Raw genomic sequence first — 14,798 nt, 5'->3', positions numbered from 1 at the left:
TGGAATGCTCTACATAGACAGCATCTCTATTGCCAAACAAATTAGTGCTCCACACATAAAGTTTGATGTTAGCATGTAGCTAAGCTAACAACACAAAACCAACTGTCCTGTACGCCCCCACAATTAAGGGGGACCCCCGCCCCATATTGAAGCGCTCAAAATGCTCAAGAGTCCCGTATTCGCGTATTGGTGAAAAGTTGACAATCCTATGCTTTAAGAAATCTGTTTGCAATCCGCATGGACAATATTTTTCACTGAGCTTGTCACAGCATATTCAGGGAGGGATGCATGAAAAGCTACCTTAGATTTTGGGCAAAACAAGGTATCTTAAAAGGCAGCATAATTTTGCTACCTACCTTTTGGAACAGCCATTTGGCAGCTAACTAGGTTTTGCTACAGAACTAGAGAGAGATGAAAACTAGGAAATACAGGATATGAGAGAGACTGAATGATCAATAGAGAGAGAGAGAGAGAGAGACAGACTAGTGAACAGTGCGACTGAAGCCACAGCTGCCTGGGTGACAACGATATGTGCATCTGGGTCATTTCTATTGCCTACCATAAAAACTGCATTATTGAAAGTCATGCTGTCCGGAGCCAGTGATTGTCTTTAATTGCAAGCCAACTGTGTAACGTGAAAAAATAACCAGGTACATTGAATGATTCTGACTCCACATGCTCAGAGCCACAGCTTCAGTGAAGAGAGACTCCTTGAGTTCTGCTCAATCTATCACGACCTTTAATACAGATCCCTGTTTCACTTCATCCTCAGCTGGGCTCATGTCACACCAGCCTGCCAGAGGTTGGTGCTCTCTCTAGTGCCGTAATTACAATAGGCATCTACTTTCTAAGGCAGTATCCTAACCATCATGGAACCACAGTGACTGATTTGAAGCGCTCTTCATTGGCAGTAACTCTATTAATGGCCACCCACATGTTCTACACAGCCATAAAAATAGGGTTGTTGTTTTTTTTTCTTTCTTTTTTGTGTGCATAATTAGCGCTAAATGTGATTTGAAATAAGAACACAGGAACTGGACTAAAATAAAAAATAGCTGCCCGGAGGAGTTACAATTATGGCCCGCTGACAAAGTCCCTTTTAAGGCAAGTCAGTCCACTCAGCGGCCATCTTTGGAACACTCCCGGGCAAGCTGGGCAGCTATTTTCTATGTAAACAAGTGGCATAAAAGTATTGCTCCTTTCTACGTGAATGGGGAAAGACCGAAATCTCCAAAACGGTTGGTGAAGATTATGATCAATAAACATTTAGTTTAGTCTCTTCGGGGAGCCTGGGTAGCTCAGTGGTAAAATACGCTGGCTACCACCCCTGGAGTTCGCTAGCTCGCTAGTTCGAATCCCAGGGTGTGCTGAGTGACTCCAGCCAGGTCTCCTAAGCAACCAAATTAGCCCGGTTGCTAGGGAGGGTAGAGTCACATGGGGTAAACTCCTCGTGGTTGCTATAATGTGGTTCGTTCTCAGTGGGGTGCGTGGTGAGTTGAGCGTGGTTGCCGCGGTGGATGGCGTGAAGCCTCCACACGCGCTATGTCTCCGTAAGATGCGCGGGTTGACTGTCTCAGATGCGGAGGCAACTGGGATTCGTCCTCCGCCACCCGGACTGAGGCGAATCACTATGCGACCACGAGGACTTAAAAGCACATTGGGAATTGGGCATTCCAAATTAAAAAAAAAAAAAAAAAGAAAAGACATACAGTCTCTTCAATGGCACACACAGTATAAAGCTTTATCATGCTCCTAGATCCAATCTGATTTTTCACAACTCATGTTGTCTGTTTTATGTTTACTGAATGTTCTTGGAAAGATATTTTTTCAATGTTTTGTCTGCGAAAGGATCCAAAAACACTTTAAAGTGCAATACAGCCCATTGAAGAGGTTGTACATCTATCCCTCACAGCCTCATTGTCATTCCCGTCAAAAATCAAAGATAGTACTGCTATGAATAAGGTCTATGGCATCATAAATTTGGCTTCTTTGGCTTAGATCACGCTAAAAAACGCTTTTTTCAGGCTGGTTTAGCTAATGCATTTGCACATTCTCGAGTTGACTGACAGGCAATGTCTGTATCTAAAAAGTGATTAGCTCTTTTACACGTAAGGCAGGACTTCCATTTCTACATTCGTTTGCTGTTTCAATTTCTCATTTTAATACCAATGGTCCGTCTCTATGAAACCAGTCTCTGCCGCAGAGTGACCTGACTTGTCTTAAAGAGGCTTGACGTTAGCATGTTGCCAAGCAAACAATTCTGCACATACATAGTACACAAACACATATTGGGTCAAATATCTGCCATCTTGGATGAAAAATTTGGCTATATTTGAAACAGTATACTACCATTTTACTTGCACTTTTTTGTATTGTACAGTGTACAGCAGAGGTCTGCTACCCGAACCCAACAAACCTGGGTTTGGGTCAATTTTCTCAAGTATAACTTGAAAACAGGTGTCACAAAGATTCAGCATCCTGAAAAAGTTCAGGTTGCAAAGAGGATTTTATGTGACTGTTACACTGCTACACATGATTCCAGATTGAATTTTACCCATTGCTTTTTTGCTTTGGTGTGATGAGGATAAAGATAAAACTGTTTATGTTTACTGCTACAATACAGTTACAAATGTTGCCTATGCAGCTTAAATAAAATAAGGCATATTGCAACACATTTACTTGCTTAAAGGAATTATAAAGAGTGGGAGTGATTTTGGGTTGGGGTCGGGTTTCAAATTTGACGGGACCACTTGGGACGGGTCTCACCTTTTCTGGTACAGGCCAGGTTTGGGCTTCAACTTTAGGTCTGTGCAGACCTCCAGTGTGCACTATGCAAATTTTCTATTAGTATGGAGTGCCTGAATGCCCAACCACATTTGCCAAATCTAGTGTGATGAATTAACTGGAAGTCAAATCAACAGTGCGTCTTGAGCACACCTATGCCTAAAAGTGCTGTCTACGTAGGCAGCTCACTCTTGATTGGAAAAGAGCCTCTCTTTCTCTTTCTCCTCTTTGCTCTCCCTTTACTTTTTTCTTCACTCCCCACACACTTCATCCTACTCTTTTCTTTCTCCCTCATTCTCACTAATTACATTTTTTCCCACTCTAAATCATCTGGTTTTCAGTGAGTCTGAATATCTCCTGCATCACTCTTCCTGTCCTGCTGTGGCATCCTTGCTCCAGACATCACTGTACTTCATGTTCTCAATGGCTGTCATGGAGATTGTGATGCCAGGGGTTCCTATCTAGCAGAACTCTGGGTCTTTTCCTGGTAATGAGTGGTGGTGAGGTCATTATGCTAACTGCAGTAGACCGCTGCTTTCATTTGACAACTATGACTCAATTTGTGGCAATCAACCGGCTTTTCAAAGGGGCCCGGGAGTCCACATGAACACAAACACACATACAGGATAATCTCTCTATTCTGTTGCCTTGCCCTAGACACTTTTCTCGCTTTACCGCCTCTGTGCCAGGCCTGATTGGTGCCAGCTCTGTAGGACATGTGCCAACCGCTATGCCAGATGAGATGCACTGAGATACTTTTTTCAAATGTCACAGAGCTGCTACTGAGAAAGACCAGCCAGTTTCCCACAGAAACGACTTCTTGTGTCAGAAGAGCCGAGAGTGGGAGAGCAGAAGTTGCTCACTCTCACTTTCTCTCTTTTGCTTTATCTCTCTCTCTCTCTCCAGCTGGTTGAGTCATTTATATCCCTGCTGTTACCATACAGCCTCAATCTGGGGCTTCATTGGCCGGTTTCTACATTTGCTGTTTCTCCACTTTCACACCCAGATAGAGAGAAACAGAGACAAGAAAAGAGGAAAATGAGGAAAATGAAAGATAGACAGTAAGTGAGTGCACACTTCATCAATACAGAAACAAACACAAAAGCAGGAGATAAGAATGTTTACATGTGGTGGTATCTGTTGTCATATCGGTTATTTTGTGTGAGGCTGATGAGCTTTCGAATCTGCAATACCTCTCATGATGATGCAAAACAACCATTACACGTGTTCACTGATGGAGAAATATCTTTTCTGGACTCCACCAAACAGACTTTTTAAAACAGTCCACGCTATTTTACAAAAATCCAAATATTTCGATTAAAAAAAATCAGCAACAGTGAAGATTTTACATATAGTATATAAAGTAAACATGAAATGGAATTTGCAACCCATTTTTCATTCGTAGTGTGACGCATTTTTGATTAAAACAGGTTAATCAGCCATTAAAGAATTAAGGGCTGGACTTTATTTTATTTCTCAAGAATTTATCAGATTGAGAAAAGTGGGTATTCCAGAATAGAGGCAGACCCTAACGCAAGTTTGTAGTTAATTGTCTAAGACTAATTCCCAACTGAAACACTGGCAGCACCAAATTTTTAAGGAGGCTTTTTTGACCTGGATGTGGTGGTTGAAGGTCAAGTTCACCCTCGGGGCATCTGTGTATCCCAATAGCCACACTGCTTTTTTAAATCTACTGTAATTAACTATAATTGCTGCAACCTTTATTAACTGGCATTAAATTACCTGGTTAACCACTGGGGAGATTACCTAAAAAATAGCCTGAAACAAAGCCTAAATAGACATTTGGCTATTGGTTAAAGGTAACCAATAGTCCGTGAGGCCTTGGTAACATCAAGGAGACAATGACATAGGATTGACTCAGCAAAGAATAAACTGCTATCAACTGCTATCCACTGATAATACTTCACTGATCACTGCTTGCATCACTCATTCTCTTAAACCGGAATACATAGACAATAAGTTACTGCCAACTAAAGCCGTTGCCGGCCTAACTGTAGGGGCCGCTGCACCTATGTGCACCCAGGATGTCAATTCAGGATGGACTTTAAAAACACAGAATCATTAATCTTAAAATTCAACCAAAATTGCCTACCAAAAAATTTACTCAGTTTACTCAATTAATACATTACTTGCATTACAACATTATTTTCTGTAAAGCTGCTTTGAAACAATGTGTACGAATTAAAATACGCTGTACAAATTAAAATAATATAACTTGAAATGATTAGAGATTATGAAGACTACGATTAATGTGTGCACCAATAAATCTTGCACAATTAGAGCAGGAATTGCATGAAGAAAGTAAATAAGAGTAACTTTAAGGCTGATGACATCACTTACCGGATCCACTCGGTCGTACCCGCCATCGGTTTTCTCCGTTTTAATTCCGGGCATCTTACCGCCCTCAACCTTTACCTCTCCAGGCTCCATATTGATGCCTTTGTCCCTGAGAACGTTATCATCTTTATCCAGTAGGTAGCGCAGCAGGGCGTTGTCCTTCTTCTTAGGGCTGATGGGCTCCTGTTTAATGGCCAAATCTGCCACATTTGCCCCTCCACCCACAGAATCCTGACAAAGCTCCTTTCCTGTGGCCTCGGCTGTGAGTTTGGCCAGATCGACGGGTGACGAGCTGTTCTGCAGCAGCCTATGAAGAATCTTGTGCTTCTCCTTCAGGGTGGTAGCATGTGACCCGGCTCCTGCTCCAGTTTGTAGGCCCATGCCACCATTCCCAGGGCCACCAGTGGGGTCCTTACAGCCAGGATCTCCGCCAGCCCCTGGAGGAGGTGAGGTGGACTCGATTGGCTCAGTTTTAGTGGTGAGGAGCTGTAGGAGTTTAGTATGGCCTTTGTTGTCACGTAGACGGTTTTGCGGGTCACTCCCGTCAGTGTTGTTAAACTGGCAGAGGTTGCCCTTTTCGTCTCTTGGCTGTTTAATACCGTCGTCCTGCCCTGCAACACCTTGCTCTGATTGGCCCTGCTCTCCGAATGATTCAGAGGCTCCCATTTTGTTCAGTAGGTGAGGACTGACACCCATTCCAGCTGGTGACCCCAACTTCCTGTCGGGTGAGCCAAGTGACTGGCCGAGGCTCACACCGTGGCACTCGCTCAGTGCCTGTAGGGCATTAAGGGAACTGCTTGTGTAACCGTGGTTACCACCCGCCCCACCGTTGCCACCTGTACTGCTAGTACACATGCTTACTGGTGAATGCAGGCTGCCTACTGGGGAGAATTGGGGCGGAGGCAAGCGGGGCGAGCTCGCCACTCCAGGACTGGCACGGTGGCGTGGAGATAGCATGCCTGGACTGCCCTGAGATGGGCTACTCAGCTTCAGTGGATAGCCACTGCCCTGAGGGGTGGCCGCCTGCATGGTTGCCGAGTGGCTTATAGTCCCTGGGCAGCCGAAACGGTGGCCCTGCATGGGGCCAATGGCGCCGGGCTCCTTCTGGCCACCAGGGGAGGGGAAGGTGGATGTGTTGCTGCTGACAGTGGCGTCCTGCCCCTGGGGACCCCCGGATGATCCAGCTGTGTTGGGGGAGCTCATGGCGTTCATAGGTTTGACCATAGCCTGAGCAGCTCCAAGATCTGGGGTCATGCCACACACAGTCTGCTCTCTGCAAGAAACAAAATTAAATATGCATTATTACACCTACAACAGTCACCAGAGGATTATCTGAAGAATATAATTCAAGTAACACTGCTTTGCACACCACAAACAGTTCAAACATTGCTTTACAGACAAATACAAACCCAAGGATTACAAGGATAATGCATTACAAACATAAAGCATGCTAATGCTAAGGCAAGCATCACTATTACGGTTTCTCATAGTTAGGGTATAGATTTCAACAAACCCCTAATCCCCTAAAGTTTTAAACTTCGGTGTGAAATTCATCCTGGACTTTTTATGCTACAGAAATGAACAATAACTTAAATTGTGTGGCTTGTTGAGCAGAGCTGTGCAATTGCTTTTCTATGCAATCAGACTTTATTAGTTATTGGAATATGAAAAAATGGTTGAAAATGCCTAAAAAATTAAACCTTGCAAAGGTTGACTGAGCCAGAATACCATAGAATCTTGGGGATGAGGTCTTTTTTGATTTGGGCCAGTAAGCAGCCACCCAGCAACCACCCATAACACCCTAAAAACCATCCAGCAACCATCCAAAACACCTTAGCAACCAAATAGCAACGCCTTAACAACCACCACAACAGTTGCAACTTGGAAGCACCACTGAATTTGTTTTTTAAATAAATAAATATAAAATGGCCAAATACAGAGAGAATCAAAGACAGAGGAGAGAGAGAGGAAGCAAGACAAAAAGAATAAAAAGAAAGCAGAAAACAATGCCTAATTTTATCCAAGTCGGGCCATGTCAGTCTCACCAGGCTGGAACGTGCCATTGTTGACAATGCGGTTTTAATTGGGATTCAAGTAATTAATATCAATTTCCAAGCAAAGCAGGGTCAATTCTATTGAAACCATTTCATTACGGTAATCCGACGCAGTTATTTGTTAAATTAATCTCATAGAAAGGAAACGGTTCGCCCAGTGCTCCTAACAAGGAATCAGAGAAAAATGCTCAAGAGAAATTTCAGGAATGGCTTAATTAACTAAAGTGTATATGAGTTTAAAAAAAAAAAAAAAAAAAAAAAAAAGGAACTAATTGTTATTAAAGAAAAAAACAGCAGTGCCCATCCTTCAAAAACAAGCCACTGGACAGGGGAAACACAGTGCTATGCTGTTGTATCACTCTCTAATGATTAAAATCACCTCAGGGTGTAAAGCTTTTAGCAAGCTACATGCTAAAAATGTGCTCTGCAAGGCTTATTCTGTTAAATGCATAGAGATGCCTTTGTTCAGTGCATTCATGATGAATCAATGGTCAGGCTATACTGAGTGTTTTTGTGCTAGAGATGCAGTTCTTTAAGACAAACCACCCCCTGCTGTGAGCTCACTCTGAGTTTAATGTTTATCTGTGCTCGACACCCCAGACCAACACTGACGCTATTGTCTCAGAAAGCAAGGCTGCGTTCCTCCCTCGCATGCTGTGAGAGACATATGAATCTGTGTTCACAACAGCCTGCTGTGGTTCCAGGCTTTCCATGGCCAACTGCTGGTCAGTACACCACAACTGATTTGTTTCTATAGGATACTGTGATCTCTGATTGCACCCATGATTCTCTTGGAGAAAAAGGAGGAATACTTTTATATTCTGTCATCATTTACTCCATTAAAGTGGACCATGTGACTTGTGTGCTATATTCTAAGTTCTCTGAAGTCATACGATAGTTTGACAAACATACTGAAAAGTCATTATTCACTGATCTTCTTCCTCTGCAGTGAGCTGTTAATTCAAGTACCGCTGCAATTGGCTCATTGAGTCCATTTCGATTAATTCCGACTCATAAAAGTAATTTAGACCAGTTAAAAAGTCATTTGAACCAATGAAAAGATATCACATAATTTATATTATGTAGGCTATTGTTTCAGTTGTCTCTTGTGGTCCACTCAGTGCTGTCAGCTTGAACTTGAAGCCCCATCTGGGAGGTCCATAATAGCTTAATTAACTCTTTAACTTTTTAAATAGTTGGAAAATCTGTTATTGCTAAAGCAGACAGCAGCTATAAACAGGTTAAATAAAAAAGCACCTATTTATTACTGATTTACTGTATTTTCAACACATTGACGAGCTGCTTAAAATACATTCTTTTCCAGCATATTTCCACTATTCACAAAATCCAACCATGCACAATAAAATAATAGGATATTACAAGGAGCTAAATGTTTTGTTTATATGAATGTAATTGATTATAATTTATAATTATATATTGACTATAAATTTGAATTAAAAGATGTATTATTCGGGGGAACTGATAGCTCAGCAAGTAAAGACGCTGACTACCACCCCTGGAATCCAGGGCGTGCTGAGTGACTCCAGCCAGGTCTCCTAAGCAACCAAATTGGCCCGGTTGCTAGGGAGTGTAGAGTCACATGGGGTAACCTCCTCGTGGTCGCTATAATGTGGTTCTCGCTCTCGGTGGGGTGTGTGGCGAGTTATGCGTGGATGCTGCGGAGAATAGAGTGAAGCCTCCACACGCTCTAGGTCTCCGCGGTAATGTGCTCAACAAGTCACGTGATAAGATGCATGGACTGACGATCTCAGATGCGGAGGCAACTGAGGTTCATCCTCCGCCACCCGGATTGAGGCGTGTCACTATGCCATCACAAGGACTTACAGCACATTGAGAATTGGGCATTCCAAATTGGGGAGAAAAAAGAAAAGTGTATTTTTCACTTCAACTTATTCACTTCATGCTTTTCTTATGTCTCTGACACATTGGACAATTCTGTTAAATTTATCATTCAGTGTTATTATCCTCCATGTTTTCTGCAGTCCAACAAGAGCTCAGTGAAATGTTCTTTGGTTGGTTTCTGGAGATTCTATAATGATTGAAGACCGAAGCGACCACCACTGCCGCTCAAGAAATTATTAAATATTTTTCTATAAATATCTTTGGTGCCAGACGCACAGATGCAGCAGGGGTTTGGGTGCACAAGCACTCACGAGCAAGACCGCTTGGGGCGCTTTTCGTGAATTAACTAGACACGTGACTGGTATGTCCCCTGTGAAACGGCCCTAATAATGTTAGCAGTGGGCTTCCAATGTTTTGGATGTAGCGATTGCATTCAAATTTGCTGTCAAATCCTCCCCCCACAAATAATTAAATAAATTAATCATATCAAACAAATATCAGTATATTTTATACAGACATTATAATTTTTTTAAGATAGGGATAGTTTTAGATAAAACTAAATTAAATTTGAAAGGACATTAAAAATGAAAAATACATAAAAACAATTCAAATTCAGACCAGATTCACTCGGACCCTGCCTGTTATGGACTTTGTCTTGAGTGCAAATCAGCCCCCTTTGCACTCGGACTCAACTTGGACTCGATTGAGTAAAGACTCGGACTCGACTAATGAGGACTTGAACCCAACACGAGTGACATCTGCTCTCATGAATGTGATAAGCAGAGCTTGTGCGGATGCCAAGATCTTCAGTGAATAAGGACTTAAATGCCAGTCTGTTTCTCGCAAATCTCTCATATGTCTTCAGAAGTCTAGATGGGTATGGATTACTTTAATTGCTTTTTTCATGGTTTTTAAAGTTTGAAAGCTCTTTCTTCTCATGCTTTGTAACAGCATGGAAAAGGGCAACCAATACATTCTCTACAGGTGGATAATGAACACAGTTAGTGGTTGAGGAGAATCCCCTTTTCACTATGTGAAGCGCTTTGAGTGTAGTGTCAGAAAAGCACTATATAAGTGTTAACGTTCATTCATTCATTCATTCATTCTTCAAAATTTCTCTTGTGTTCCACTGAAAATGCTAAGTTAGAAACATGAGGGTGTATAAAGGCTTGTCAGAAATGGAAAACAAGTTTCGACCAACTGCTCACAAATGTAGAACCAAATAATATGTTAAACAGAGGGGTCAGATATTACAACACGTATACTATCAGTCAAACCTTTAGACACACCTACTCATAATCAAATGTTTATAAGATCATGAGAAACATACACTGAGTCAAGTGTGCCCAAACCTTTGACTGGAAGTGTACTCATGCAGGTAGGTAGTTCATACAGACACACCCACCAACAGAATGAAACACACCATTGCATTTATTTTAAAAACATAGAATCAGACATAAACAGAGGCAGCACAACTCTAGTGCAGGCACATGTGCGGTTGGGTAGTGGGTACCTCTGTAAGATGTGCAGGGACATGTAAAGCTGCGGCTCATTGGTGGCAGGTGAGCGAACCAGTTTGCTCTTGGTGTGAGCAGAGACGATGGTCCCGTCAGACAAGGAAAACCGGTAGATGGGACTGAAGGCTTGTCCGTGCCTTAACACTAAACACAAACACACATTAAAAAGCATTTTGAGAAACACTGCAACATACATCTGCATCAAAAATCTTCAAATTCAAACCAATGAATTTCGGTGATACACCAATGAAGAGCAAGTTTGAATATGTGTGTGTGCAAATGAGATTTGAGAGCTACGGTGGAGGGGATCATTTTCAGTGAACAAAGACTTACATTTTGTGTTTGTTCCTCACACAAAGCTATTATTTGACTTCTGAGTACTTGGAATATAGTGCAAGAGTCGCATGAACTACTTTTATGGTGCTTTTATTGTGTTTTAGTCACTTCCTGGTATTAATGTATGTTGAGAAAACAAGCACTATCAACATTCTGCTAAACTTCTCCTTTAGTGTCAGAAGTTATATGGGTGAGTATATGACAGTGTAGTGTGATCTATTCATTTAAACACAGAACATTTTTAATTCTCCATCATTTACTCACCCTCATGCCATCCCAGATGTGACTCTTTCTTCTGCAGAACACAAACAACAATTTTTAGAAGTATATCGCAGCTCTGTTGGTCCATTCAATGCAAGTGAATGGTGACCAGAACTTTGAAGCTCCATGAAGCATATAAAGGCACACAAAACGTAATCCAGAAGAGTCCAGTGGTTTAATCCATATCTTTAGAAGTGAAATGTAGGTGTGGATGAGAAACAGATCAATATTTATGTCCTTTTTTTTTACTATAAATCTCCACTTTCACTTTAGTTTTTTGGCGATTCGCATTCTTCGTTCATATCGCTACCTGCTGGTCAAAGGTGGAGGTTTATAGTAAAAAAGGACTTAAATATAGATCTGTTTCTCACCCACACCTATCATAGCACTTCAGATGATATGGATTAAATCACTGGAGTCATATGATCACTTTTATGCTGCCTTTATGTGCTTTTTGGAGCTTCAAAGTTCAGGCCACCATTCAGTGGCATTGTATGGCCCTACAGAGCTGAAATATTCTTTTAAAAATCTTCATTTGTGTTCTGCAGAAGAAAGAAAGTCATACACATCTGGGATGGCATGAGGGTGAGTAAATGAAGGTGGCAAAAGGCTTGAGCCAATCTGCCAGCATATTCAAGAAAGAAACAGAGGCAAAAAAACAGACAAAAACAATTTAGGCCAAAGGCTGTATGTATGTAAGAACCTGATGAATACTATTGACTTATAAGTTGGTTAATAGGAGATTCAGTACCTTCTTGCTGATGCCGCTTGGCAAATGACATGTCTCCATCGTTCTGCAGGTGAAAGCGCTGAATGCATCTCCTCACCAAATCTTCCCAGCCTGGCTTCATAGATGCTCGTAACAGACTGGTGTCCAGTGAGGTGATCTTACCTACAAAAAAATGACACAACAAGATGTTAGAATGACTTTAACTAGGCAGAAGCATCTGGTCTCTTTCTTGCAACAAATGCATAAATATTTAAGGCTGGCTTTCATATAAAAACAACAAAAATAACGCAAAACATGACAGTTACGTACCAGCTTCTATAATAACCCTGAATTACAATAAAGAGCAAAACTGGTGGTTTCTTTTAACTGCCCACATCAGATTGTGACAAGATGTGTGGTTGGTTTGACTGTAAAAACTCTGAATGTGTGATCTCACTGTCGGCACACGACTGAATGAAACCTGTTTTATAACATTTTCAAGAGTAGATTGGCATGCTAACTTGAAGGCCACATTCAAATTCTGAGCCCAGACAGAGATGTCTACACTTGCACTCACGCTTCACTCCCCTGAATTAATGACAAAACCTTTCAAAAGGTTTACACTGTAAAACTGTCTGTCAAATCCAGTTATTAAAAGCAGTCTTTTAAGGTTTAAGTGAGTCTCTGCTGTTTTAAACAAGGGGCTGTTCGCTCAGATGACTGCAAACCGTAATGTGAACACCCTTTGAAGAGTGTAAGAGGAGAGGGACGACGTTGGCATGGTTACCTTGGAGGTCTTGGCGGGTGGTGAAGCTCTCGTGCGCTGGGAGCATGGGTCTCTCTTTCATTGGTACTCGCCGCGCTACGCAGATCAGACATGACTGGAAATCTATAACGAGAGAGAAAAAATGACAACACAATCAGGTCAGATCACTGACAACACATTATTAAAGGTGACATGAAATCACAATTGACCTTTTTCTTGTACTTTCTTAAAGGGATAGTTCACACAAAAATGAAAATTCTATAGTCATTCACTCACCCTCATAATGTTGCAAAACCATTTGACTTTCTTAAGTGGAACACAAAAGGAGATGTTAAGCATGATTTGTTAGCCTGATTCACCATTCACTGCATCTTTTTTTCCATTCAATGGAAGTGAATGGTGACGGAGGCTAACATTCTGCCCAATGCCTCCTTTTGTGTTTCACAAAAGAAAGCCATTCAGGTTTGGAACAACATTAAACGATGCCAGAATTTTCATGTTTGGGAGAACTATCCATTTGTACATGTTCCAGGTCTAATTGTGAATAATTAATTGGCACAGATAAGAAAATCTGTGCCTTTCTAATAATAAATTAAAATGAAATTGCTTACTACGTCTCTAAAAATGGGTTAAATTCTGGTATTACCTATGAAAAAATGTATCATTGAATATCCAGTTTGATTTGAAAATATGTTACATTACGGAAGTAAAATAGGTTGTGAACGGCAACTGATGTTGACTTTACACTGTCTCTCTCTCTCTGTGTGTGTGTGTGTGTGTGTGTGTGTGTGTGTGTGTGTGTGTGTGTGTGTGAGCGCCGAAGGGGCGGAGCAGAGTGGAGCGTGGGGTGATATGATGGAATGTGACCTTTCAGTTTATCGTTGTGGAGGTTGACCCTGCTGTGCTGCTTCCATGGAGACAAAGTTACAGAGAAGTCATCCCTCATCCACCCACAATAAGATCATACGTGAGAACTTGAATCATAACATTACCATCATGTCTGACACATACATAATCAGATATAATAAATAGACTGGTGGACAGACACTAGCTCTACAAAACAACAACATTCTTTTGAGTAACACTTCAGGTAACAGATATACACATGTACACAAACTCCATAATAAATTACAATAGCACTAAGAGTTATAAGCAGTAACTAATTAGCATTTACATGCAGCTCCACCAAATGATAAAATATTTTATGTACATTCATTAGTGTTACTCTGTACTTATGTAAAGAGTAACACTAACAGTAACACCACAGCAATATGGACGCTCTGAAGTGTGACTAACTTTTGGGAGTTGGTACTAGTTTGGACCCACATGCAAACTCTCCAGGCCTACTGACACCAAGTCAGAAATGTTGGCTTAAAAAACATGCACAACAAGAATTGAAAACTAGATTTTTTTTGGTGCTTGCCGACACTTGTCGCCAAGATGCTAGGGTATTGATATGCTCTTGCTAGGGTAGTCTGGGTGGTTACTTTCCGCCCGAATCAAAGAGCCCACCCACAAGTTTTTGATATTCTGGTCCCTACATATGACTTGGGTTCCTCACTCAGTACAAGTCTTGGGGATTTTTCTAGCCCATTTTATCATCTGCTATGTGAAAATCTATTGCATAGAAATGTAAGAGCACACCTCTTTTCAGAAACATGCACAATATGAAAATCATGTACGTAGCACAAGAAGGTGACATGTTATGCGCCGAGTTTAATATTTAGGGATTTTTGACTAAGTATAAGCAATAGTGATGCAGTAATAATGAAAAAAATAAAATAAAAAAAACATCTCTATGAACTCCTTTACAGTGAGTTTCATTGAATATCGTACTGTGATTATCCATAACTTTTTATTTGGAAACCAGGTTGATTTTCAAAATTTCTCGAATTCTGAACAATTCATTTGGGAGTGCTGAATTTTTTCAGAAAATTACACAGATTTGACTTTGAACACTGTGAATAGTTTTGGTGAGAAAAACTGTTTATTAATATTAATTTGTGTGTCATTTGGTTGCACCATATTTGGTATAAACAGCCTTTTACATTTACACACAGATGTAGCCCCTTGGGTGGTCTTCACTTGGAATTGTAGAAAGAAACAACTTTGCTCTGTCTCTTTCTGTAATAAACTCTCTTGGTCTCTAT

General features: G+C 41.2%; 1 protein-coding gene across 4 annotated transcripts in view; it reads right to left on the bottom strand.

Annotated features, from left to right (window-relative positions):
- ncoa2 (nuclear receptor coactivator 2) overlaps positions 1-14,798 on the bottom strand; it is a 139,129-nt gene that overhangs the window by 29,988 nt on the left and 94,343 nt on the right. For all 4 annotated transcript variants that reach the window (XM_051686928.1, XM_051686929.1, XM_051686927.1 and 1 more), the window contains exons 8-11: positions 12,670-12,771; positions 11,925-12,065; positions 10,573-10,720; positions 5,146-6,415 (exon numbers count right to left, since the gene is read on the bottom strand). In XM_051686928.1, the coding sequence (XP_051542888.1) occupies positions 5,146-6,415; positions 10,573-10,720; positions 11,925-12,065; positions 12,670-12,771 (1,661 nt within the window). The remainder of the gene's footprint in view (positions 1-5,145; positions 6,416-10,572; positions 10,721-11,924; positions 12,066-12,669; positions 12,772-14,798) is intronic.

This window comes from Myxocyprinus asiaticus, chromosome 44 (genome assembly GCF_019703515.2).
Source record: "Myxocyprinus asiaticus isolate MX2 ecotype Aquarium Trade chromosome 44, UBuf_Myxa_2, whole genome shotgun sequence".
Classification (NCBI taxonomy): Eukaryota; Metazoa; Chordata; class Actinopteri; order Cypriniformes; family Catostomidae; genus Myxocyprinus; species Myxocyprinus asiaticus.
The sequence above is the reverse complement of the archived record's forward strand: the minus strand, read 5'-3'. Positions and strand labels throughout refer to the sequence as shown.